The sequence below is a fragment of the Xenia sp. Carnegie-2017 genome, unplaced genomic scaffold, assembly GCF_021976095.1.
Source record: "Xenia sp. Carnegie-2017 unplaced genomic scaffold, XeniaSp_v1 HiC_scaffold_20, whole genome shotgun sequence".
NCBI classification, from domain to species: Eukaryota; Metazoa; Cnidaria; class Anthozoa; order Malacalcyonacea; family Xeniidae; genus Xenia; species Xenia sp. Carnegie-2017.
In genome coordinates, this window is record NW_025813483.1 from 8,852,074 (window position 1) to 8,877,987 (window position 25,914).

The 25,914-nt window shown below is 35.5% G+C and overlaps 3 protein-coding genes and 1 long non-coding RNA gene across 6 annotated transcripts; 2 read left to right on the forward strand and 2 right to left on the reverse strand.

The window, feature by feature from the left end:
• The first annotated feature begins 1,858 nt into the window (after positions 1 to 1,858).
• LOC124441926 (runt-related transcription factor 1-like) lies at positions 1,859 to 7,493 on the forward strand. 2 transcript variants are annotated; one of them, XM_046992399.1, is made up of 4 exons: positions 1,863 to 2,266; positions 2,502 to 2,606; positions 5,457 to 5,549; positions 6,262 to 7,493. In XM_046992399.1, exons 1-4 carry the CDS (start codon positions 1,936 to 1,938, stop codon positions 7,095 to 7,097), a joined length of 1,365 nt encoding a protein of 454 aa, XP_046848355.1. In that variant the 5' UTR covers positions 1,863 to 1,935; the 3' UTR covers positions 7,098 to 7,493. The 2 variants fall into 2 exon arrangements, with proteins under 2 accessions (XP_046848356.1, XP_046848355.1); XM_046992400.1 differs by lacking the exon at positions 2,502 to 2,606 and having other exon boundaries at positions 1,859 to 2,266.
• Positions 7,494 to 13,658: 6,165 nt separating this feature from the next.
• Positions 13,659 to 15,071, reverse strand: LOC124441932. Its single transcript, XM_046992409.1, has 2 exons — positions 14,801 to 15,071; positions 13,659 to 14,380 (listed from the first exon to the last, which is right to left on the reverse strand). The coding sequence occupies exons 1-2, from the start codon at positions 15,063 to 15,065 to the stop codon at positions 13,767 to 13,769; spliced, it is 879 nt and encodes a 292-aa protein (XP_046848365.1). The 5' UTR covers positions 15,066 to 15,071; the 3' UTR covers positions 13,659 to 13,766.
• On the forward strand, positions 14,239 to 22,886 carry LOC124441934. The gene is made up of 2 exons (XR_006947038.1): positions 14,239 to 14,311; positions 22,596 to 22,886. It is a non-coding gene; the product is annotated as an uncharacterized LOC124441934 (long non-coding RNA).
• Positions 21,482 to 25,060, reverse strand: LOC124441933 (L-rhamnose-binding lectin SML-like). 2 transcript variants are annotated; one of them, XM_046992411.1, is made up of 3 exons: positions 24,932 to 25,060; positions 23,110 to 23,421; positions 21,482 to 22,662 (listed from the first exon to the last, which is right to left on the reverse strand). In XM_046992411.1, the coding sequence occupies exons 1-3, from the start codon at positions 24,978 to 24,980 to the stop codon at positions 22,625 to 22,627; spliced, it is 399 nt and encodes a 132-aa protein (XP_046848367.1). In that variant the 5' UTR covers positions 24,981 to 25,060; the 3' UTR covers positions 21,482 to 22,624. The 2 variants fall into 2 exon arrangements, with proteins under 2 accessions (XP_046848367.1, XP_046848366.1); XM_046992410.1 differs by having other exon boundaries at positions 21,482 to 22,646; positions 24,932 to 25,058.
• Positions 25,061 to 25,914: the final 854 nt, after the last annotated feature.

Here is a 25,914-nt window from a genome sequence, read left to right on the forward strand (position 1 = left end):
AAGCCGGTAGATAACAAATGTAGAGAGTATTTCTTATGGGAATTGTACGCTGAGAACTGGCAACAATGTCGATTGACTGTTAGTTCGATCGGCGTTGCTTTACGTTATGCGATTTGTGATCATAGTTATTTTCAAAGCTTTTCGATATCCCTTCTAGTCTATTCTTTTTTGTTTTGTTCTGTGGTAGATGTGATCTCTCAGCAGTCTTACAAATACATTTCACCGATGTGAATACATCAAACAAAAAATATCGTGATTGTCTTGATAAAATTGGGCTACGGTTTGACCACGTGTCGGCTTTATTTGATCAATAAAGACTTTGATGCATCACCGTTTCGAGTTAATTAACTCGTATGGAGATTGTGTTGTGGAACCAAGCGGAGAATGCTAAATTTGCCAGATACAGTTTCATATTAAATAAAATATCAGCCCGAAGTCTACGTGATAAAATTCGCAGCATTCATACCCCAAAGTGCGAGAGAAAATAGGCAAGTCGTATGGGAAAATATTTAGTTGGAGATGTGTTCGCTGGGACCTTTAAAGCTGTTTGTTGAACATTGGGCAGGAACAAGGCCCCTTCTTCTCTGCCCTTTAGAAGCATTGATGCTCTTTAAAAATAGATTTTTCTTGCTTCAGTAATTCTGTACTTCTCATTTAAAGTCGAGATGAAGTTGTGGGGCGATGCTTTTACAATTTAAAGCTTTAAGGTAGTTTCCTAGTGGATACGCTGTAACTGGATAGATAGAGTGACTAACTGTTGTGATATAATGGAATGTCTAAAATGGCTAAGAAATGTTACAATTATTCACTAATGTGCTCGGTGTAGACGTCTTCTTTTGAATTGTTTAACTTTCAGAAAATCCTCGTGATGTATTGTAAAGTTGTTTTCTTTGACGCTTTAATAGATCTGTGTCTCTTTTTCTCAAACGGATTTTTTCTTCTTGTTTCTATGTTAGGATTAAGAAAGCCATTGATTTTGTCCTAGAAATTTTGAGTTTTTTTCAATAATATAAGATTTAGTAATAGAAACCGAAAGAGAAACCACATCTTCCATTTTTTTCTTTCTATCGTGTTTTTTTTCAAATTTCTTTCTTAACAATTCAATGTCACCAAATTACATCAATTTTTTCTTTGAATTCCCATGGGAAATTGTTGTAAAAAATGCGAATGTTTTTGGGTGGTATCCATCAAGGGTCCAGCATTAAATCTTCTCGATCGCGCACTGAGTAACTGCAATTATAGTACGCAAGTGACTGCTTGGGTCGAACTTAGGTGCATTCTGCATTGCTTAGTAATATACATCGAATGAATAATGAGTTTGGAAGCTTTCAAACGCAAGCGGCAATCGGCAATTTATTGTTACAAAAGTCCTAGTGTGTCGTACTGTCATTACATTAAAAATAGCTCAAACAGATGTGAAGTTATTAACAATTAACGCTCATATCTACAAGATAATCGGAAGCCAGCTTGAACTTCAAATACGCTTAATTCTATGCCGAAAAAAACCGCGGGGTTAACAAAGGCAATATTTGACAGAATAACTTTCCTGTAATTCTATTTTGTGTTCAATAATTGACATTGTTAGGCGTACTAAACGTGTACACGCTATAATTAGAAAAAAACAGTGCTCTGTGTTTATGGATACCATACGTCAAAACAGTACTTCGTTAAACATCGTACTGTGCTCGGCTTGTCAAATTATTTCTCCGCTCTTCGTGAACGTTCTCGAACACAATCGGCTCATGCGATACACTCCACGCGCACTGTGATTGGTTATAAAGCTTATGGGCAGTGCGTGTGACGTCATCTTTATTTGATTATTCAATAACACGAGTCATGTTCGTCCTGTTAATAAAACGATGAACATAAAATAACATAACATAATGTATTGACCGTCCATTGTGGTTAACATCGAGTCCCACAGAAGCCGAAACCATGACCACTATTGAAACATCGGTTTTACCACGTAAAGTAAAGGGGGAAAGATCCATGTGCGAGGCTTTGGCCGAATATCCGGGCGAATTGGTGAAGACTGACTCGCCGAATTTCGTGTGCAGCGTACTACCGTCGCATTGGCGTTGCAACAAAACACTTCCAGTTGCATTCAAGGTTGTCTCTCTTGGTGATATACCAGACGGTACGACAGTTCATATTTCTGCTGGCAATGATGAGAATTTCTCGGCGGAGCTACGAAATTCGACCGCTCTAATGAAGAATCAAGTTGCAAGATTCAACGATCTACGTTTCGTGGGTCGTAGCGGCCGAGGTAAGAGGATGATCAATGGGTATTTTTTGTACACATTTTTACGTGTATACGTATCGTATTTTCTTCGCTGAACGTGACTTTTATATCTGCAATTTATGAGGGTGCATTTGACCCAGTGTAGTAATTAGCTCTGTGGCGATTCTTGTGCATTGTATTTTGGATAATTGTTAGTGAGTTTAATCCAATTTGTGTTTGTGAGGAGGCATATACTGGAAATTTCGTTTTGTGCTTTCAGGAAAGTCGTTCACGTTGACCATAACAGTCAACACCGAACCACCACAAGTGGCAACGTACGTTCGGGCGATTAAAGTCACGGTAGATGGCCCTCGTGAGCCGAGAAGTAAGATGTTTATATGTTTTATTAATGTTGAAGAAATCTCGTTTGTGTTAGAAGGCAATTTGTGGTTAAACAAGATGGCAAAACAGAGATTTAGATATTTATGTGCGGTCAGTCTTCCAGCAATGTGATTAGATGTGATTTAATATTAAAAGCGTTTTAATACAGCGTGCTGCTGTCTCGCAATCTGCCGATTAACGATAAAATATTCAATACTTTGAAGTGGCACAGTTTATCACCAGCCTTTTCAAAAACGGTTCCATTTCTTAGTCATTAAAAATAGAATTGAGTTACTGACATTCTGTATTTGTTTTCATTCCGTAAAATGTCCTTAATTGCCGGTGTTGCTTATCACAGCTAACGCTAATGAATGGGTCGCGAATGTAAACAAACGACCTAACCCTAATACGATAGCGACAATTTCAACGAGGGTATTCGATGAACAAGCACAGGTTTGCAGAGAAACACGATAAACCCAAACACCGGGCTCACTGAGAGGTATTCAGACCATTGTATAGATGGAAACATTTTGAATAACTGTATGTTTTTATCATGTGAACCGCAAACAAAGCATGTTTATTGAATATATAATTTACTACATGCAGCGCCTGGGCAGGTGACGAAACCCATGTGAAAGACCAATAGCGAATCGCTGCCACTTCTTCCATTAAATAATAATAATTAGAGCATAAATGTTTGATGCAAATTTGCCTTTGTGATTATTGAACGGGATGATGAAAAAGAGATAGGAGATTCCTCATTTGCCATAAGTAATTATTATGAGAACTTAATGAAGTTGTGGTAAATGTTCTCACAGCACATCTGGCGTGACCGGCCCAACGCAGGTGTAAGAAGGCACTTGAAAGTACTTCATTCGCCTTGTAAACAACAATATCGATAAATACGCATAATTATACTGATACAAAGCACGTCACAAATAGACAAAATCGATATTGCGTAAAAGACAAAATCCATCCCATATTGAAAGATTTCCATCAGAAATGTCGCACGCATTCTTGTATGCAACACCATCGATATTGTTCGTAGTTTTGAATGATGAAACATTTTGATGATCTGTATGACTGTCTGACAGAATCGCTCGGCATGTCGCCTGAATTTGCCGATGTTTACAGCCGGCAATTAAAAAAAATGTACTGGCACACACGCAAATTCTGCACATTCATTTCGGCTTTTTGTCAAGCTGTAGAGACGATGATGGAATTTCTGAAAGTTGCCGCTATGTTTTACATTATTAATTTATTTCGTCTGCAATATTATAATTTGTTATATCGACAACAAGCTAATTTTTGGCGTAATCTCGAAGTTATCTAAGGAAGGTTTGACTTCAGTATTATTATACATAACTGTACCGATAAAGACAAGTTGCCTGAAGTGATACTGCGGGCTTAATTCATGGATTTTGTCGATAACTTGTGAATTTCATGTTTGATGGATGATACAATGTAAAGTGCATGTCTAATTAGCAACATCTGTGCGTGTGCGATGTTAGTATTTGTTTTGTTTTCAACAATGGCAATGTATAATATTAAAATTGTTTTGAAAGCATAATGTTAGATTGGCATCTGCTGACTGTATGTAGCCCGTTGAAACAGATGCCATGGGTGATGGAGTCAATGATTATTTCAAAAGGAATGGCTCTCATCTTATATATTATTCATTTCAACACACATCTCCATCTGCATGAATATATTGGCAATTATGCCAAACAGATACTTTAATAAATAATAGCAAATGAATTAGTAAATGTCGTGCTCAATATTTTCAACGTATGCCGTTTCAGCATTTGTTGTTTTTCAATTTCATTGAGTATCTGAAAGAAAGAATTATATCAGTTGAAATACACGAGCTTTCTGACCTTTTCCAGTCAATTGAAGACCTTTCCGGAAGTTTCAAGAGACCACTTCATAACACGTCTTTCAAACAGCTTGCGTAATTCGTCGTCATACATTTTAAAATGTTACGTCCACCAGGCTCCCAGAAGATATCGTTATACGGCGGAAAAGGATTGCCCAAATTGGATAATTTTTTAAAATTTCAATGACATTTCGTTTAAACTTAAAGAAAGCGACTTTAATTTTAGTTGTTTCGCAAGCTTTTGTCTTATCAAACTATACATAATCATTAACTGATCCCCCATTTGCGTAACGTCAAAAGAGAAATCGTAGGGAAACGAGTTAAAACTTTGAATATGTATTCAGTGTTGTGGATTTTACGAGATTGCGAACACAAAGATGGAAATGAATGATGTACAATCACTAATTTAACTAAAAGTGGATTTCATTGTCTTTCAACAAAACCACAAATCATGCTCACATAATTTGTCGATATTTTTAGTTCTTAAACATCTTACACGCGCTATGTCTGTTCTATTTTCAGTATTCTCGACGCGTTTTCTTTGTTAAATAATCTGTTATTTTTACGTTCACATAAATATTGTTTGCGAGCATTGTTGGTCCTATATTTCAACACACACCTACACTGTGGTGGCGGGGGCTGTCCGAGTGAACAAATTGAATTTAGAAATAATAAAGTGACTTCATACAATTAACTCGTTGAAATTTGATTTTGTCTGTCGTAATTTGTTTTTTTTTGGCAGTCAACGCATAAAAAATATCGCTACTCGCGAATATCAGATTATGTTAATTGGATTACTTTTTGTTAATCCTCTCAGGCTCTTGCCAATGCATTGGATATCTGGAACCGCAGAATATCCGTACTATATCAGATCTTATTAAAATTAGAAAGGATCTTTAGTGACATTAACCCACGCATGCAATAATTTATGGTCTTCTGTTCACTCTTACTAATTTTGATTTTCATCATTTTGTTTAGGGCACCGAAGAAATGACGAAAGGGATTTGCATGCAGTGTATGAGCCACCGTATGTGTCTACAGATACGCCCCTGTCCTTTGGTCTTCCTGGAGGTAAATGTTTGTTCAGTTTCAAATTCAGGAAAGATCGCTTGCATGAAGTTTTAAACCACTTGTCGTTGGTGCATAGCTTTTGAAACATTAGCAAATTTTTCACTGATCGGATTTGCTTCCAACCGAATTAAACTTATCGCAGATTATCTGTTTTCGGCACTAGCGTGACGAAGCTTTCATCGACACTTGGGAATTTGTTATTGACATAAGCAAGTCTGTTACTTTCAGTCGTCGAATCTTTTGGAAAGATGGATTTCGAATGCATGCTAGCATTCTTTGAGACAAAGATTTTTTTGCCAAGTTTTAGAAATCCTTCGATAAATTTTTTTAAGTTTTGATACCTTTGGAGAGGTCTTTTCGGTCAAATTAATTTGATGTTAAACTTATATAGCAATAGGCAGTGACAAGGCAACGTGTTTTCTATCATAACCATCTTGAGAAAAGTTGTTTATCCGTAATTTGGCAAACACTGAGGAAACCTGTGTTGTTTAGACTATTAATAGGGAGCAAGTTTTTCTTGTCTGTCTTCGATCCATTTAGCAGGCGCATTTATGGTTTTCACGGAACTGGTTGAAGAAATAAATGCGGTGTCTATCATCGTTTGGCCAATCCTAATTAACACTTTAGTTTGTGTAGCAGGCGGAAGGTTTATTTATTCACATTAACCACATGATTATTTCTTTGCCAACTATTTTATTTCGATTTTTTTCAGATTTGCAAAGATCTCAGACTTGGCCAACAATTCCGAACATAGTAAACCAACCTATGATGAACAATTACCCGGCCGATGTCTGCAGCATGTCCCAAAATCTCATCACATCACCTAAACAAAATCCATTGCTGCCCGCTATGAACGGCGACGCAATGTCCTCGCTTTTTCCTCAAATGTTCCCAACGGACCCTAGGTATTCCAGCACCACGCAGTTTTCATATCGTCCGAGTGCCACTCCGTCTTCTGTGACCTCGGCGAACGTACCTTCGCCATCCATAGGTCTCTTTCCTGGAAACCCTACCGCTTTAGATGCAAATCAGAATGTTGTGAATGGCGGTGGACTAACGCACATCACAAACACGATGAACATAATTAACAATCAAGTGACGTCATCTATGGTAAATAGTACCAATGGTCTGTTTACCACAACGTCATCGCTGAATGATCACGACCTGTTAAATCACGTGACTTCAACTACGCCAAAAGGCTTGTATCAAGCTTCCGCTCAGACTTCGGCAAACGCACTTCCTATGACCCAGTCTCCGGTTTACTCAAACATAGGTAATTCTTACGCCATGATGAGACCAACTTCCATTGGCCTTCACGATGTTGCTAATGTAAAATTTCAATCTGGCAATGGCGTGAGCTTCGCAGATTTGAGCAATTCATCATTGAACATTAATGGGTATTCATACTCACCAAAAAATGACACTCACAGTGAAATGGGGAAAGTCTCTGACGTTATGAATCAAATTGACGATCTGAGTCATGTTCGCATCAAGCTCGAAAACGAAACAGTACGCAGTGTCTCCCCAAAGGTGTGGCGGCCGTATTGAGTAAAAAATGTTTGAGATGATGTGCTAAACTCATGGAGTTACTGAACTCTTCAGATTCTGTGCTGGTTTAGATCACATTTTTGCATTCTTGAAAAGCTCGGTTCAACATTCTTATTAAAGAGTTCAATTTCAGCGTATTATAGAAAAATCTGCACTTAGTGAACAAATTAATTTAACGTAATTATTTATTTGTAATATATATTATAATATTCTTCAGAATATGTAAAATATGCGTTTGTGCATGAGAAATGAAGTCGTGTTTAAAACATATAATTTATGTGACCGAAGTCGTTTGACGTGATGAATTAGAATTGTTAAATTGTTTTAATTTGGCTCATTTCATAAATAAGATTAATGACAATCGTTGGTCTTTCAGTAAATTGTTAAAACATACTATATGGTTGTTTATACTTGAGTTATGCCGGAAACTTACACATACTCGAGTGTTATTGGAAAATTCGGATAAATTTCTCGACTATGTGGAAATTAGTGGAAATGCTCATTCCCATCGATATTGTAAGTTGGAAATCGACTCAAAGCTGAGGTAGTCGAGATTTTACTATACTGCTAAACTTTTTCGGCTACTCTTAGTGAAGGAAATGTGCATGATTTGAATCGGATTATTGGACGATTTTCAGCATTGATATAAATTAATCCCAACAAGCAATCTTATTAGTTATTATGTATTTGTTTACAACTTACTACTGCGTCAAAGATATCACACAAATAACTTTTTTATCAATACAGTTGACGATCTGTCTAATTATTCAAACTGTTTATAACAAACATCTGTTTCTCCTGGTACATGTATTGAGCAGGAGCGGATCCAGGGTATGTCAAATCAGTCACGCGACTGATGTTTATAGTTCAAAAGTTATCAAATTTAATGATTACAATTTTTAGTGATCATTGAATTCCCGATGTATAGTCGTACGAATTTCATTTTCAAAATTCTGTTTTATATCTGAAATCTTACGTAAATATCACGTTAGCAAACAGATCAGTACATTTTAGCATATCTGGAATTATATTATATAACTATATTATATAAATGAATTATATTATGTAATTATATAACTGACTGACTGATAAGCGGGGTGGCTCGACTGGTTCGAACGATAACGGAGTTCAAGAACGCTAATTTAAGCCACTCCATTGGTCAATAGCCAGATCAGTGGACGATCTGGAATAATCTCGACTGATAAGCGAGTGGCCGGACCGATAAGGGAGACCAATTGCTCTCGTGTAATTGGTTCGTTTAAATTTTTGTCTTACTGTGATTGGTTGGACTGATTTCGACTGATAGCCAACTGAGCTAACATAGTCATGTTTACTGTCTGAATTGAATGTTTGATCGTTTTACAGTCAGAGCCACCACAGAAATTTAGGAAAATCTTTTACAAATTCATACATTGACATGAATGCTGCAGTCCAGACTGTGAATTTTTTCAAGAGGGTGAAAAATTTATGGATGAATTGTAAATGTTCGGGAAGACGATCTCGCCTCGCGACGCGAGAGACATTTCAGTCACTGATGTTGATAAGCAAGCCAATATTGTTTTGAGTTTTCTCAGCAGAAATGTACATCCAAAATCGTAAGTAAAGGATAGCTGAAGTGTATGCATGACTGTAAAATATCAAAGTCAATTTATGCGAGTATGTGATGCGATTTATGTAAATGTGGCGTATGGCATGCAGATTGATTCTTCTAAAATTGTTGTTGCCGAAGGACTTTTAGCTATGATTTCTTTGGTGCTTGGGCATCTTGGCCGTAATATGGCAGCGAAATCCTACGTTCTTTCAAATGTATTTCATTAGACAAAAAATCTGTAGCCATAAGGTGCCATGCTATTATTTACCATATTATAAACAATGTTTGGAGCTTTTCAGTTCATGATCATCGATCATTTAATCATTGGACAGTTATGCTACACATTGTTTAAGATTTGAAAAAACTAATATTGATTACATGAGAAGTTGCTTACTATAACCAATGATAATGAGTCTTTCTGATCGATGAAGCTTTTTATTTTGACAATTTGACTGGAATGGTATTAAACCTGAGTATTTCACATACATGAAATGTTGTCCTATGTCACATATTGTCCCTTTTTCTAACTGAACACCTCATGTAGAGATGCCAAGGTGTGTTGATCTATGGCTCAAACCAGATTGTTTTCCAGAAATTCCTAAGGGATGTTGATGAAGGAAAAACATTTTCCATAAAGTAAAGATGTGTTCCTGGGTATGCAGATAAGCCTTGAAATTTGGCCAAACAGCAAAGTATTTTTCATAATCACTAGGTAATTTTTCTGATGACCATTATAATTTTCAGACTAAATTATTTCAGATTCACATTTAAACGAGCTTTGGTCATATGAAAAGATATTTTCATAACCAGTAAGCATGACACATGGAATAATTTTAATATACATGTTATTATATGATTAACGGTAGGTTGGTTACATTCTGTTTATATTGGCAAATACAATGCTACTGATAATTGCTATATAGCATGGCAGAAAAAAATTTTGAATTTTTTTTCAAAAGGTGAATTTGCTAGCACTGTAAGTGGAAATGACTTAAGGGTTACAAAAAAGTGCATGGTTTGAAGTCTGAGCTTTTTTAAATCTATGAACTGTCCCTTGTAGTACTTCAATTCTAACTTAACTCATTACAAAATAAATTTTTTGAGCCCGGGAGTATCGTTACATGTTTGTAAATGTCGATCGTCCAGGTTGGTATAGTCCTGAGAAGGACTGTTTTTAAGGTTGTTGACGTTTCGACAACCTTAGCTGTAGTCATCTTCAGAGTCAAATGAGGAGTAAACGTCAGGTTAGCCGTATTTGTTATCTGGTTCTTACGTCATTGTATTGTGTGTACAGGAAATGTGTATTGTCATTGTGAATTAGTGTGTGAAGTGAAATATTTTTATTTTTAGTTGTGATGTGTGATTTAGGTGTGATGTTTTTAGTTGTAATGTGTGGTTGTCAAATGTGTATTGTCATTGTGAATTAGTGCGAAGTGTAATGTTTTTAGTTGATCGTTTGTTTGTATTGTGAATAAGTCGTTTGTAAGTTGCCGGTAATTGCTGTGATCTGTTCAGGGGGGTTTGTTCCAAGTAGACCGGACGCTCTACACAACGAAAACAACTATCTCAAACGTGTTTTTGACAAAAACAACTATAACTCTGACTTCATCAAACGCAACACTTACAAACCCAACGAACCCGACGAAACCAACAACTCAGTGACAACAGCAACGATACCTTACATCAAAGGTACGTCTGAGACTATCTCACGTATCTTACGACCATACAACATACGTGTCGCACATAAACCAATCACAACGTTACGACAAGTGCTAACGAACATAAAAGACAAAGAACAACCCAACGAACGACAAGGTGCAGTTTACAAAATAAACTGCTCCGACTGCCACGCCTCCTATATCGGGGAAACTGGCAGGAACTTAAACATAAGACTTACTGAACATAAACGAGCTACTAAGAAACAAGACAAAACTAATCACATTGCCGAACATCACCAAATCACAAAGCACAACATTGACTGGGACTCGGCAAAATGCATTGCTTACAGTACTGACTATAGACAACGGCTTACATTAGAAAGTTGGTATACCAGCTTGTAACAAACCCCACTGAACAGATCACAGCAATTACCGGCACCTTACAAACGACTTATTCACAATACAAACAAACGATCAACTAAAAACATTAAGCTTCACACTAATTCACAATGACAATACACAATTGACACCCACACATTACAACTAAAAACATCACACCTAAATCACACATCACAACTAAAAATAAAAATATTTCACTTCACACTAATTCACAATGACAATACACATTTCCTGTACACAAAATACAATGACGTAAGAACTATATAACAAATACGGCTAACCTGATGTTTACTCCTCATTTGACTCTGAAGATGACTACAGCTAAGGTTGTCGAAACGTCAGTCAACAACAACAAAAACAGTCCTTCTCAGGACTATACCAACCTGGACGATCGACATTTACAAACATTTAACTCATTTCATAGAGGTGTGAATAGGGGTCTCTAGGGGGTTTCATGCCTGACAACTTGGTAGAAAATTTAAAGACTATATCTATTTTGGATTATTATAAAGTAAAATTTATGTTCCTAAGCATGCTAATGAGCCTTAACATTTGGCAAAACAGTCAAGTATTGTTCACTTCACAGTTTTGTTTTGAAAAAAACGTAAGCAAAATGTGTTGTTTTTATGCAAAAACGATGCCCACAAAAAACATTTTGTATCACTCTAAAATGCTGAAAATGGCATTTCCAACCCTTTGAAATTCAAAATTTTCCCGGGGAGCATGTCCCCCGGTCCCGTCCCCAGGTGGGGAATGCCTCTGGCCTTCCATGTCTGATGTTTGAAAAATCCTATATCCTCCCCTAGTATTGAGAACAATGAATTTGTTTTCATGAAACCAACTGACAGCTAAATTTACTGATTAAGTTCCATTTGGCAATCTCTGATTGATGATGTAATGATGTAATCATTGTAATGTCGATAATTAACGGCTCAATAACGGATTTATCGTAATAATAGGTAAAGTTATTTTTTGATATGCCAGTAAATAAGAGAAAGTTTATGGAATGCTCTCCCAAGGTTATAACTGTCTCTATCAGTATTAATAAGACAATTCATAAAGATATGAACAATTTTTGTCTCGTCAAATCATACAAATTGAAAATTTCATTGAGTGGCTCTACTTTTTAATTCAAAATAATGTGTCATAGGCTCTGGTAGTTTTCATCAAAAGTTGGTGGTAATACATGTAGCTTTCGCATTCTTTTTGATCAATAAGTAGATCAGTTCCAACGTCTCCCAGGTTTGCATAAGCCAGAACAAACAAAAAATCTTCTATTACTTTTATAAAAACAAGTAACGCAGATAAATTTGAAACAAGCGTCTTTATCCGTCCTCGAACAACAAGGGGGAATTGAGCCAACCAGCGGTTTGTTTACGTTTTGTTTACGTTTTTAAGAATCAACCAATCAAAACTCGCAAAACACAAAAATGTAGACAAAAGGAGTGAGAAAATTGCACTTTGTTTGAAGCCTTTGGCGAGCTACGTTTTTGAGTAAATAAATGTAAAAACCAAGGGTTCATGTAAAGCAACACATTTTCTTCAAATTCCTCGTGGGCATTTTTGAATTTCGATCTAGAACGGAATTTATCGGCTGTTGAACAACTACCATTTTACATGCGTGAAGTAGCATTGGTCATGTGCTTAGTTTACAGGAGTTACTTATTTTACTGGCGAAATTTAGCAAGTTTTTACACAATGTATAACTATTATCTTAATGAGCTTGAACAATTTAGTATTTGACACCTGTCATCTCGAAGTGTGTCCTCTAGCAATCAATGGTCTGCCATATTTCTCAATAACAATGATAAATCAGCGGACGAAATTCGACGGAATCGTCCTCATTTGGCGATTTTGGTCGAAAAATGTACAGTTTCGATTGCCTTTCAAGCGTGGGTATTTTTATGGCTAACGTTCTGCCTTGGCAAAGAGAAAACTTGAATTGTCAACCGACTATTCTTGGGTTGCAAGCTACGTCATAGTCGCCATGTTGGATGATCTTAACAAAGATTCTCCTTATTTACAATACAAATTTCATCCAACATGGCAAGCACTTAATTGTTCTCTTACTCCCAGGGGGATGGTTGCAAACCACCAATTGATTGTGCCCCTTGCCAACGACTTACTCTTCTTAGCGAGTAAGGGCCTGTCGCCCTTATGGGCTTAGTCTGTACAAAAACACTTCGGCCGATAATTCACCGTAAAGACTTCGAGCTCGGTTATTAAGAGCTTAATAATATACATGAAAAAATTTCACAATTCTGTTGATTTTTAACTTCAGCGTATTTACATTTCAGCCTCTAGTTATTGACGGGCTAGTATATTTCAATTCCGTCGGATATTTCTTTTCACAACATCATAGTTTCCACACACCGCTAGAAAAAGGTATCTACTTTTAGCAGTGCTCATATTTGTATCCAGAAACATCTTTAAAACGGTGAACTTCAAACTCGTTTGACAAAGAAAATCTACTTAAAACTTACGCCAGCCATTGTAATTGCTTTGTTTACAGTAATGTAACTTTCCCTCTTTTGAAATGTTTTATTTTGATTGGCTCTTATATTACTTCTCTGTTTGACTAACCACTGGTTTTTGCTTTTTTGCAGCGGTGTTTCGCATTTTTGCACTGGCATTTAAGAACAATTGCACTGCTCTTAACCAATCAGAATTGAGAAATTTTTTCTTTATTAAGTCTGAAAATGTATAATCCACTATTAATTACATTAATTCACAACTAGAACGGCGACTTTGTATTGATCTGAAGAATTTATGCAAATGGTTTGAAAAAGTTATAGAATTGTGTAGTATTTTTGAGCATTACCAAAAGTAAAACCACAATGACCATCTTTTTTTCTCTGCTATGCAAATATTTTGTTGTTTAGTCACAAAAGAAACAATACACTCCTACAGAAATTAACAATGATAAAGTTCTAAAATTTACTATTATTTTTGACTTTCAACTCTTTCCAATTGATCATCACAATATTGCCGAAATGAAATGTTGATGTTTCTTCATTTTGTTCATTTAATAGTAAGATAAGCTAGAAATATCAACGATACACATAAAGGCAGACTGAATTTTCTCACATAAAAATTTCCGGCATTCTTTATTTCATACTCAGAGCTATGTAAAACACGTTCAGTTGTTTTTGCACTGGGCGAGAATATTGTGCATCGGTTGCATCTTGTACGGGCAAAAGTCGTTCCTCCTTTCGTGTTTATATTTCTCTTAATGCAAAGCTTAAAACGTATCTTGCGCTTTGTGGCTAAAAAAAAACGTGTTGTGCTAACGTTATTCTGCTTCTGCGTTGTTTGGTTTAAAGGACCTTCAGTTGTGAAACTTATTGCGATCGATGAAATTTGCGTTTTATTTAAAGTCGTACCAGGTCTGTGCGCGGTCAGGTTTGTTGTGGCGGGAAACTCGAGAGTTGTTGACGTCGATGCCACACGTGAAGCTACCACGTGTTTTTCGAACGTTGTCTTTAGTGCAACAGTGTTGTTGTTCTCTGGTGGAATTCTTGTCGAAGACTTGATTGCTTTGTGTGATGGTTTTGTTAGTTTAAAAGGTGAGGACTTTCTTGAACCTACTTTTTGTTTGTGCGTTGATAAAGTCGGGCAATGTTGTCGCGAAGGTACTAAAATTGAAAGACAATATTTATGGCAATTCATTACATGCAATGAGTGAGTGCTATGACTATTTGAATGACAATTATGACGAACGTTTTCAAAGTAAGTTTGCTAAACTCCGAAACTGGACTCTTTACTATTTGCTGATAATCTTTATTCCATGTTTACTTTTATATTTTGTATGAAATTTCTGTCTATTTATTGGTGGAATTGTGGAAAGCCTAGGTCGTGGCTTGGCTGAATTTGAGCTTCCTAGTCTTGTTTCATTTCTTCAATCTTGTTTATTTTTTCATATTCGGTTGTTCAAATCACAAAACTTCCTGAAATTTTAACTATCAAAGTAATCTTCAAATATATTTCAGTGACCATTTGGACCATAATATAGTATAATACTTAATAGCTGTATATGTACTATCACAAAAACTTACCACAATTATATTCAAAGTGAACGTATTGAAAAGCAGCTTTGCAATGCTCTGAAATTTCTGTATAACGATTAAACAGGATGCATTTTCCTTTCATTCCTTGACATTTGCTGGATATGTAGTTTTCTACAAATATTTTGTTGCATTTCCTGTTTGGTGTGACATCTTTGACATGGGCACAAACAAAGTCATTCTGCCTTGTGGAAATGCTTATCCGTTCTATGCAGATAGTTTCATTCCTTTTGCAGTCAAACTTTTCTTTATCCATTTCACCACATTTAATACCTGATAATGTATTTATTACACTGGAAAATTTTCAAGCTTACATCCATATTACAGTAGTGCTCAATGTTAGCTCACTATATTTTTGTAAGAGGTATGGTAATATCTATGATTATAGAGCATGCTTGCCTGTGATAGGAGTGGTGAGTTAATGTACATGTGATTATAATCTGGTCACTTTCTTCTGTTTATATTAAGAGGGACATTGCCGTCACATGTTTTGTTAGTCAGTATGTCAGCATGATCGGAATATAAAATTTTTTCCACCAGGTTGTTAGAATTTGGTATCCCTCCCTAACATCCAGTATCCCAAATAAGGATACATAAATAGTTGGCTTTTCTTATTCCAGGGTCGGATACAACATATTTTATACATAATGTGGATGCTCCTTTCCAAATCCTAAAAGGAATTTGTACTTGGCAATTTATTGGTGATTGAGATGTTGTCTAATTATATGTGATATCTTATTGGGATGCAATTAAAATAAACTTTGTACCAAAACAAAATTTTGTCATCCAGTTGATATCAGAATGTCACAAATTTTAGACGTGAGTCAGTAATTATTTGATTGTGCTTCAACCCTTCTCTAGGATTTGTGATGTAGTCAAATCATCTAAGGGAAAACTATAGCTGCCTTTTCTGTTTTCTAATAATTTCAGAAATTGGCAGTTGCATGGCTAGCTTTTTGGTTAATTAAGCGAATCTAGTGTTCTGAAAATTTGTTTTGAGATTTAGGTGACAGCCGATAAAACTGGGTAAGTTGGCAGGCCTGCTTGCGGAAGACTGGCAGGTCGGACCTTAAAATGCTGAGTCAGCATCATGGTAAAAAACATTCGTTGATGCTTCATAAGCGAGTTACTGAAAGTAAACGTTGTAATATACTTTTTTACTCATTTCATACTACTCAATTAAATGGTACTGAGAATTTTTCAAATTTTTCGAAAATAAGTCTCCAGAATGTACTGTTCACTCTTCTAAGAAACATTTCAACTCCCCAGTTTTTAGCTAGACAAATCATTACTACACTTGAACTGAAGTTTTTTTGGGCAATGTTTGACCTCACTTTTGTGGCTGCACTAATCAACCAATACTAAAATCATTACTACCTTACTTTGTCTTACGTCATTTCCTTACCTGCTCACCTCCTTTGAAAGAAATGTTTATGTCTTATTAGAGAAAGAATGTTGTAGAATTTTACGTATCAAATATAAACGAATACATTAGTTTATCTCATTGCAGAAATTTGCTGCATAAAATTGCAATCTGGCAATGTGTTTGGAATGAAAAAAAAACACAAGAACCTTAGTTTTAAAATATAATTTGTTCCCAATTGAAAAATACCTCTTTTTGTTTTACTGAGATTTAAGTATGCTTTGACAACTTACCTTGTTTTCCTTCTGTGAGGCTGCACATCAGCATTAAGACAAACTGAAGTATTTTCATTGCGGTGCAGAGTTCTAGTTGTGTAGTAGCAATGATTTTGAACGATAGATATTTCAAATCTATGAACAATTTCACCTTCAACGAAATTGTATATGCCACAATTAATTTTTTGAAGTGGAGGAAAGCGAAGTTTTTTTCTATTAAACATTACTTACGACGGTTACGATGTGTAAAAATCTTTAAATAATGAATTATCGCAGATGATATCTGGTGGTGATAAGTGCTTTGATCGTCGGCTGAAATTTATTTCACTCAATTAAACTACATTTCTTAGTTTGAATATTTAAGAGAATTTTTACTTTTAAAAGGTTTGGACGTCAACACATTCCCAGTTGAGATTTTTAATGTTCAGTACGAAAGTGTAAATAAACTTGCATATTTGACAATGTAACGGAGCATATGTTTGCACGTTGCCAGTTGTGCCTGTACAGATAAGCCAATTTTTAAGTGAAAATTTCGATTGATATAGCTTTCGAGTTAATTCTCTGCGGTGGTTTTAAGGGCTGCTCACTAGGACGTGTTATGTATTCCTAGCGAACAGAAACAAGGGTAACTAAAAACAAAGAAGCAAAAAAAAGTCAACTTTTGCAAAGATTTCTCATTACTGGGAAAGGCTTAAATTGCGATTTTATATGTGCCAGTGTTGTTGTTTTCCCTTTACAACACTTGACGAGCAAACTTCGGTTATTTTTTAGCTAACACGGCGTGATTTTCCTATAGACAAAATTTTTCATTACTGGGAAAGGCTTAAATCCTATAGACTTAAATCCTATATAAGCTTTTCCTATAGACAAGATTTCTCATTACTGGGAAAGGCTTAAATTGCGATTTTATATGTGCCAGTGTTGTTGTTTTCCCTTTACAACACTTGACGAGCAAACTTCGGTTATTTTTTAGCTAACACGGCGTGATTTTCCTATAGACAAAATTTTTTTCGACCACTTATTTTTCTATCTTAGTGATTTTAGTCCTTTTTTAGTCTTTTTTATAGTTTTCCAATTGGAGGCTCATTTGTACCGTGTGATAAATTTTGGCAATTCATCTGTTTACGTTCATCAACTTATTTGTAGCGATTTTATGATACATGCTTGCCTGCAGTAATCAGTTCAATTTAATCTGCGGTTGTACTGCGGTGGTGTATTGACAGATTGAAGAACACTTTTTGCTGCCAATAGCGATGGGTTTAAGCGATTTCTATGAATAAGAGATGGCGCAGAGTCAGTCGGGTGAGACAACGACATGATTTGTAGCTTGTTGAACAAAGCCATCTTGCCTTCACGCGTATATGTGAAATATAATGAAGGAAATGATAGTTTGGCAGTGGAACAACTACGTGCTTCTCCCTTCTGATAGTCCAAATTCTTTTGCCATGTGTTGTGATAGTTAAGGCAAAGATATTTCAAATCTATGAACAGTTTGACCTTCAACGAAATTGTATATACCACATTTAATCTCCTTGAACGCATTTATAAATTAACAATATATCAAACGGCTACCAAAATGACTTAAACGCATTGATTGAAACTTTAAAACGCAATTCTTTCTCTTTCCATTTCATAGATGAAGTTATCAAATCTTTCAACGAAAAAAAAACAGCCAGTCGGACTGACATCAAACGAACCAGTCAAACGAAACCCAACACTCACTATTTCAAACTTTCTTACATTGGCTCCCACTCACACACTACCCAACAAAAACTACGAAACTTAACAAAACGCTTTCGTATTGACCTAGACATTGAATTTATTTAGTCCTCCTTTAAAATAAAAAACATTTTTAATTTCAAAGACACCATTCCCTCCTTACTCAAATCATGCGTAATATACGAATTCTCATGTGCGGGATGTAACTTCCGTTATGTATTGGTGAGACAACTCGCCATCTCTCCACACGCATCAAAGAGCGCACACATTCTGACAAAAACTCACAATTTACAAACACCTCCACACTTCACCACAATGCAAAACCAAATACCCTCATTCTTGTTTTCGCATTCTAGACACCGTTAATTCTTCTTTTTCTTTGAAACTCAAGGAAGCGCTCCACATAAAAAAACTCAAACTGAATCTCAATAAACAAGTACATCACATCACCACGATATTCAACTTGTTAATAATTCCACCTAGTAATTCGATACACTCTCACTTGAATAACATAAATATAACTGTAAATAAATAACATAATCATTCCTTGTACTGAAGATGGCATAAGCATGCCGAAACATGTTTACTTTAAAAACAATTGTCGTACACTTGAAATTCCTAAGACAAAAGATCTGTTCCAAAATAAATATATATTACACAAAAACATCAGTTTGCTTTTTTCATGTTATGAACGTTTTGTACGTCTATTAAAACGACGTATTTATAGAATTAAAATCAATTTCGCAACCGAACAGCGTATTATGGAAATCCAGTGTATATATCTCCTGCTTGGTTGGTAGCAATAGGACAAACCTGTTCTGAAAGAAATTAGATTAGAGTTTGTTTAAAGGGAAGCAATTTTATCATTACTGATAAGAATATTGGTATGACATGTGCGAATTTAGAATTTTCACGAGATTGAGGTGTTTCTATATTCTAGTCGTCTAAAAAATATGTATACATATATAAAGTATACAAATAAAAGTTGAAAATCAGTAAATATGATTTTTCGTGGCGATCTCCTCACGGGAGAAACTGTGGGGGAGTTAAGTAGCTAATATAGAAGATATAGTGTAGATTCGTCGCCCATTAATTGAATTTTTTTGAGAATGTTGAAGTGGAAGGAATTTGGCTTAGGCTCAATACAACAAATATCATTTATCTTCGAAAATGTGTATCCTTCGAAACATGAGTTTCTACTCATGCTTTGAAATGGCTTACATATGTATATATCAAGTAGGAAAGAATCCTATAATAGTATGATACTTACGGTAAATGGCAGCTATGACCATGCTAGTGTTGATGAGATGCCATACTAGATGCCACAAAGTTATTCATTCCCGAAAAAACTACAGAACTACATGGTGTGTTGGAAATACATCAAAATTGTAAACCTGAATCGCATGACATTGCTGTCTTTGAGGTTGGGGCTATGAATATCTGATCTTTGGCAAATCAAAGTTACATTCCACTTATTCCAGTACGTATAAGTAGAGAATTTATGATTTTTTTGCACCAGTCATTGAAACATTTTAATGGAAGAGAATTTCCAAGCGGATTTGTCTGTCTGAGCCACTCAGGATGACCCAGACAAATATAATTGGGTTTGGCGCGGGCTATATAGCTAAGTAGCTCATGTGTGATCATTAACCTAGGTGTAAACAAATCGGAAAAAAGTGTTTCACTTTCATTTTTATGAATTATCTTCAATAAAGATATAAATTGCACGTACGGCGTAAAAGTGTCATAAAACGGCAGACAGGTTTGATTTATGTCTGGTGAGAACACCAAAAACTTTGAGAAATTAATCTTTAATTTTTTAAGAAACGCAGAGCAACATGAATCGCTATGAAAGCTTTGAAATCTAAAACAAGTTGACGAACGAATGTTTGAGGATGTCTGAAAACTTGATGTAATAAATTGTTACTTTACAGATTTGACTACGAGTACGACTGCCTATAAGTTTGACAGAGGGGAATCTGGGTTTCACAAACAAGTTGTGGCACTCTTAGTCAAATCATTTGCAAATGGCTCTTGACAGGAAGCGTCGTAAAAACAATAAAAGTGGTAGGGGGGCGAGGGAGGACGTTAAAGTATAAACATCGTGAAATGTCAAGAGTGGCGTTTCTTATTTTGCCAGGGCTTTTATACTCCATGCTCACAGGAAACGTAAAATGAGAATGGGACATAAATTGAATGATGCCATCATTATCATGTGATCTTAGGCAAATGAAAAACGACATAAGTTTTTAACGTCAAACTATTGATTAAAGTACTGGTCGTTTGGTCTCTTGACAATAACAAAAACGTATCTAAAGTAAATGGTTTGAACCCGGAAGTATCGTTACATGTTTGTAAATGTAGATCGTCCAGATTGGTATAGTCCTGAGAAGGACTGTTTTGTTGTTGACTGACGTTTCGACAACCTTAGCGATAGTCATCTTCAGAGTCATTTCGAAACAAGAAACGTATCTATACATAGCAGCCAAATCGGCTGCAATATAGATACTTTCCTTTTATTGTCAAAATAGACCAATAATTCACTTTCATAGTAATTTTCCTATTTTAATGCAAAATAAGAGGGGACTGCCCAACTTCCAAGAAAAGTTAAAACCTCCCTTTAACCCCTACTTCCGGGACCCATGCCCGTGACCGTACATAGTTGATTTCAAGCCGTATATACAATCGGAGACTCTTTAATATCACTGCAAGTCTCGTCTACCTGAATTGGGGCACTTTTACATGATAAATCTTGCATTTTTTCAGCCGATGATTCTAATGATCCTCAATGAAGCGACTAAGCAAAGCTTCACTTGGTAAACAAATTGTCATGCCAATACACAGGCACTAAAACCTGTCCTTATATGAAACATGGAAGTTAATATACTTTAGAAATAGCAGCTAGTTATTTGCTTGGTTTTAGACGAATAGTCGTTTTATATTTCAACAGTTTTATTCATCATGAAAAAAAGTAATAAAATTTTATTCAAGATAAAATTCTTACAGTAAGGAAGATTGTTGCTCGTTAAACGAAATATACAGCTAACTGGAAGGTTACCTTTACAAAAACAAGCCTGTACTTGCGTGAAGCCGAATTTTACTCTCAAGTTATGCATTGTATCTTATTGTCATAAATAAACTTTCTTTGGGCTGTGTGAAGAAAGATTGAACAGATAAAATTGCTGGCTCCTAATTTTGACGGGAAGTAGCTTTCCATGCAGTTATATTCACTTGCTGCGATGTTTCGAATCAGTTTTTGCGCTTTTGGTATTTCAATACAAATGTGAAACTATGAAACAGGACGCGAATACGATATATACTATTATACATTTTATTCTGAATATCAACCTACCACCCCACATTTTTGATTATAAATAATACTAACTACATTAAAAAATGAACATTTTTAATCAATTTTTCCAAAGAATACTTGATTAACCGGGCTGATGGAAATGTTGGTAGCCATATTTTCTATATCGCCGAATGAAGATCATAGCAGAGCATAGGGTTTTTATAGAGTCCTTTTAACAACAAAAAGGTATTTAAGAGAGAGTCGTTTCGTTTCGTGTAATCTTCAGAGCAAGTGATTATGGGCTTCAATTTCATTAAATTTCTATGCAAAGAAAGGTTAAGTTATTGGAAATAAGAGATGTGTTGAAGAATTGAATTTTTCTCGTTTCAACACGTGTTTTTCTCTTTTCTGTTATGATTTTTTATCATCCTTTACTCTCCAGATGAATCTCCCTTCCACGAAGGCCTCCTTTGAGCGCAAACTTTCTCAGTCGGGTAGGTAGCTCTTTTTTCCTCTTCATTCTTGCAGGGGTTTTTCATAGTTATTTGAGATTGTTGTAAATAATACCATACTGCCATATATTAGCCTTCACTTTCTCTGAAGATGTGTTGAAACGAAACGTGCGTGCTCTGTTTTTAAACATATACTTTCATTCTGTTCAAATAACTGTTTTCGAAATGTTTTAGACTTTGATGTTTATCTTTATTATCATCTTACATTTCCGGAAAGCATATTTTCTATAGTGCATGATTAATTCGGAAAATTTTCTTAGAACAAGGACTGTGAAATGGTCTCTGTATCGGAGGCAAGTCTTTTCGCGAGCGAAACTGTAACTCCGGTTTTGTAGCTAATTCGTGTGCATTTGATCTGTACTAGATTATAAATTATTAAACTGTATAAGGAAAAGCATTTAAACAATTTTTCTCTTTGAAATTAGGCAAACAACTCACTAAGCTCCATGTATATAACTATTAAGATTATAGTCTAGGGACATTTACAAAGTGAAATATATAGCCAAAACCAGTAAAATGTAATATCCAGTGCGATGTAGCGATGTGGCAACGTTGTGCTTTACTTCAAATTGAACAGACTGACTCGTTTTTGTCTGGTTTTGTAAAATTCTTTCCGTCTTTTCAGAATGATCATCGTAGATGAGTCGCTGTACTTCAGTTCGTGTCATTGGTTGCACTGTCACAAAAAGGAACTGTTATGAAATCAGAAAATTGAAAAAGTAATGATTTTTTGACTACTTCAAAAATACTAGATGACAATTCGAATGTTATCTTTATGATCACCATCGTTTAGTTAAGCTTTAAGCCTTGATTCTGGATCAGATATGTAACAGCTATGTGTGATATTATGCACATGCGTGAGTTTCGAGTCCCTATTTTTGATAGATGTTATTACTTAATAAACTTTAGCCAGTAATTGTAGTGTGTTAGCTGGCATTTTTTAGGATGCAGCCCTCCCGTCGTCAACTATTCGAGACTAGCTACCTCACTGTTTAGCTAAGCGCAGGTAAGAACTCCTAACAAATGAGACCTCTTATAAAAATCAGCGGAGTGTAGAGAATTTAGCAACTTTTAACAAGTTTTGTGATTGTTGGAAAAACCAGCATTGAAACGCAATATTTTTAAAAGTCGTGACTTACAGCATTCGTAGCGGAGTGTCACATATTTGAACACATCCTCACATGATGTTGTTGCAAAGTTTTTATCGCTAACGATGAAAGAATCACATTTAGTCTTTCCGTCACATATACTTGCTATGGGATAGTAAACGTTCTCCATTGGGCAATTTCGGAGAGTGTCGTTCTTACTCCGCCCTTTGGCACATATGTCTTTAGTTGCTCTTCCGTACTTTGCCGACTCGATTTGAATACCATACTCGATATTACTGCATTCTATCCACCTCGAGATGTCGTCTCCCTCGCAGGTGTATTTGTATTTAATTTCAGCTTCAACTGTTATAAATGTACGATTTAACAAGTGTCTGTTAGTGAGTTGTTAGCTGTTTATAGATTTCGTAATAATAGAAAAGCATCTGTTTAATGCAGTGGAATTAATTTATACGTGCCATCAGGGAATACATTCTTCGTCACTTTGATTGGTCCTTTTAACAACGCATCATAAAACCATGGAGGCATAGACCGATGCAACCGATGCGAATGCATTGGTCAAAATTTTTAGGTATTAAAATCTGCGAGTTTGCATTTTAATGAAATAAATAGCAAATATTATTTTCAAATTATTTAAAACGCACATTTGATGGTATATATTGTTTAGTTAACTTATAGGTTTAGCAGTTTTAAGCTAAAATTTATTCTAGAAATAACATTTGTGTTCTCCGATAATTTTGTCGTATTCCATGACACAAATAGCGAAAGAAAAGTCGATAAAATTTAGCGAAATTTTATCGTGAATACGTAATTAGTAACTAACTTAATAGTATTCTGCCAGCACGCCATGGTAGATGGAGGTGAATAAAATAATTTGAAGGCGAGACACCCACGTGACCACATTTACCCAATCATGATGATCATTATGCAAAATGCAGAGAATTACGTGTTACAACTCTTCCAATTACCGGACTCTGGGGAGACCTTGTCCCTTTTATTGAACATGAAATGCTCAACAATTGCCTTTTCATCTTTGTTTGGTATAAACTTTTACAAATGAACGTGTCGTGTCAAAAATTAAGTGCTAAGCTTGCGCGTATGTTGAATTGACGTTACACACAAAATTCTATTATGGAAGGCTATGTATTAAAATGTGTTTTTTGTTGTCCATAGTGACTTTACAATTTTGCCGCACCGTTTTGTACAACGTTTGCTCAAAAATTTCTGACTGTTTATGTACCTATAAAGCGCAGTATCGCGCAGTCTCAGAACGGGACTCGATCCGTGAATATATGGACTGTTTTGAACGCACGACTCGAACAGTGCTAATTTTTTTAGGAAGCACCGTCTAAAAGATGAGCATTTTGTAGCTTGCGTTTTATTTTTATTGGATATCTTGGCTAGTTACTTATTTTTGGAGCTGTAAAGTTGACGTATATTGCTAAAAGAGTTAAATTTTAGCATTTGACTCTCTTTAGTTTAAAACCACATTATGATGTTTTTGTTTTCTTTATATTCAGTGCTTTTAGTATTTAATGAGTGTTGTCGTTTTACATTGTTTCCGAAAAAGTTTGAATTTTTTCAGTAATGTCATATTTAGCAATTGGCGGGAGCACTGCAAGTTTATTCAAATTTATATTTCTGTGAGGTGTTTTGTGCACGGAGCCTTTCGCAAGGAAACTTGTGCGTGTGATACGCGAAGTTGTTGATAAAACTGAATGAAGAGCAGGTGATATCTTTCAGTCCAATAAAAGATAACTTGCGCTGAAAACCGCATGTGCTTTGTTTAACAAACATTGAAGTTTTTGTCGTGTAATAGAAAAAGATCATTTAAAAACAAGTAAAGAAAACGTACCTGATGAAAATGCCAAAAGGACGATCGCAAATATGGAGAGTTTTGGCATCGTTTATTCTTGTATGCTCTGACTTGTAGTCAAGACCAATTGACGAAAGTCATTTCAGCACTACCCAGTTTGTTTGATCGGTCGACCGCAACATCTGTTCCTTGTGTTACATAATTTATACGATTATAACTGCCAAATGAAGTTACAGTCTGTCACTCAAACATATGCTTCATGCATGGTCTTTCAAATGTTAAGCTGACTCAAAGCGTGCTTTGCTGTTTTCTTTATTCCATAGACACTATTGAATGTCAAAGTATATTTCAAAAATGATAAGAACCTTATTTTTAAGATCATCATTGGTTTGAAAATTTAACGAGTCAATCAATATGCCCAGCTTGAACACACATTAGCTAAACCAACATTTGAAGTGCTTGTCATTACCAAACACGACGTTGCCATAAACGATCGGCTTTATGCGCCAATCGTGGTTTAACACGCGTGTTTTGTTCACCAAACTTATAGTTTTACTTTTATTATCTTAGATGAAAATTTTCGTTTTTCTGCCACGTCATGTGACAGCGAGGAAGTTGACCTTGTTTAAAATGGGATTAGACATGTCTTGCTCCCAACATAATTTGTTTCTCCAAAAATTTTCAAGCTCGGATGACGACCACGTTTATAATTTAGGACGTCATATTGCTTTTGAAGTTAGCATTTTTATAGTGTAAACTGATGAAACTGGTTATTCGTCTTTCTAATTTGATTTTTTAGAAATTGACAGCAAATTGAGAAAATAAGTCCGAAATACCTGGCGCTTCTATCGAAGATTGTATGTTTTGAGAAGCCGTTAATATAAAATTAAACGAGCAATCGGAAGTATAATTTTTAAAAATTTTTAACAAATAAGGAAGTCTATTTTAAGCGCAGAGCTTAAACGATGTCTTAGTTCATTCTATCCATTTGACATTGCATTAGATTGAGGGATTAATTGGCA

Excerpts from the sequence above, each read along its gene's own strand:
- LOC124441933 (XM_046992410.1), bottom strand. The coding sequence starts at position 24,980 with ATGCCAAAACTCTCCATATTTGCGATCGTCCTTTTGGCATTTTCATCA. Across the intron at positions 23,422-24,931 it reads CCTTTTGGCATTTTCATCAG|TTGAAGCTGAAATTAAATAC; the intron begins GTACGTTTTCTT and ends CATTTATAACAG. Across the intron at positions 22,647-23,109 it reads GACACTCCGCTACGAATGCT|TGCAACCAATGACACGAACT; the intron begins GTAAGTCACGAC and ends TTTTTGTGACAG.
- LOC124441932 (XM_046992409.1), bottom strand. The coding sequence starts at position 15,065 with ATGGATAAAGAAAAGTTTGACTGCAAAAGGAATGAAACTATCTGCATA. Across the intron at positions 14,381-14,800 it reads TCACTTTGAATATAATTGTG|TACCTTCGCGACAACATTGC; the intron begins GTAAGTTTTTGT and ends TTTCAATTTTAG.
- LOC124441926 (XM_046992399.1), top strand. The coding sequence starts at position 1,936 with ATGACCACTATTGAAACATCGGTTTTACCACGTAAAGTAAAGGGGGAA. Across the intron at positions 2,267-2,501 it reads CGTGGGTCGTAGCGGCCGAG|GAAAGTCGTTCACGTTGACC; the intron begins GTAAGAGGATGA and ends TTGTGCTTTCAG. Across the intron at positions 5,550-6,261 it reads GTCCTTTGGTCTTCCTGGAG|ATTTGCAAAGATCTCAGACT; the intron begins GTAAATGTTTGT and ends GATTTTTTTCAG.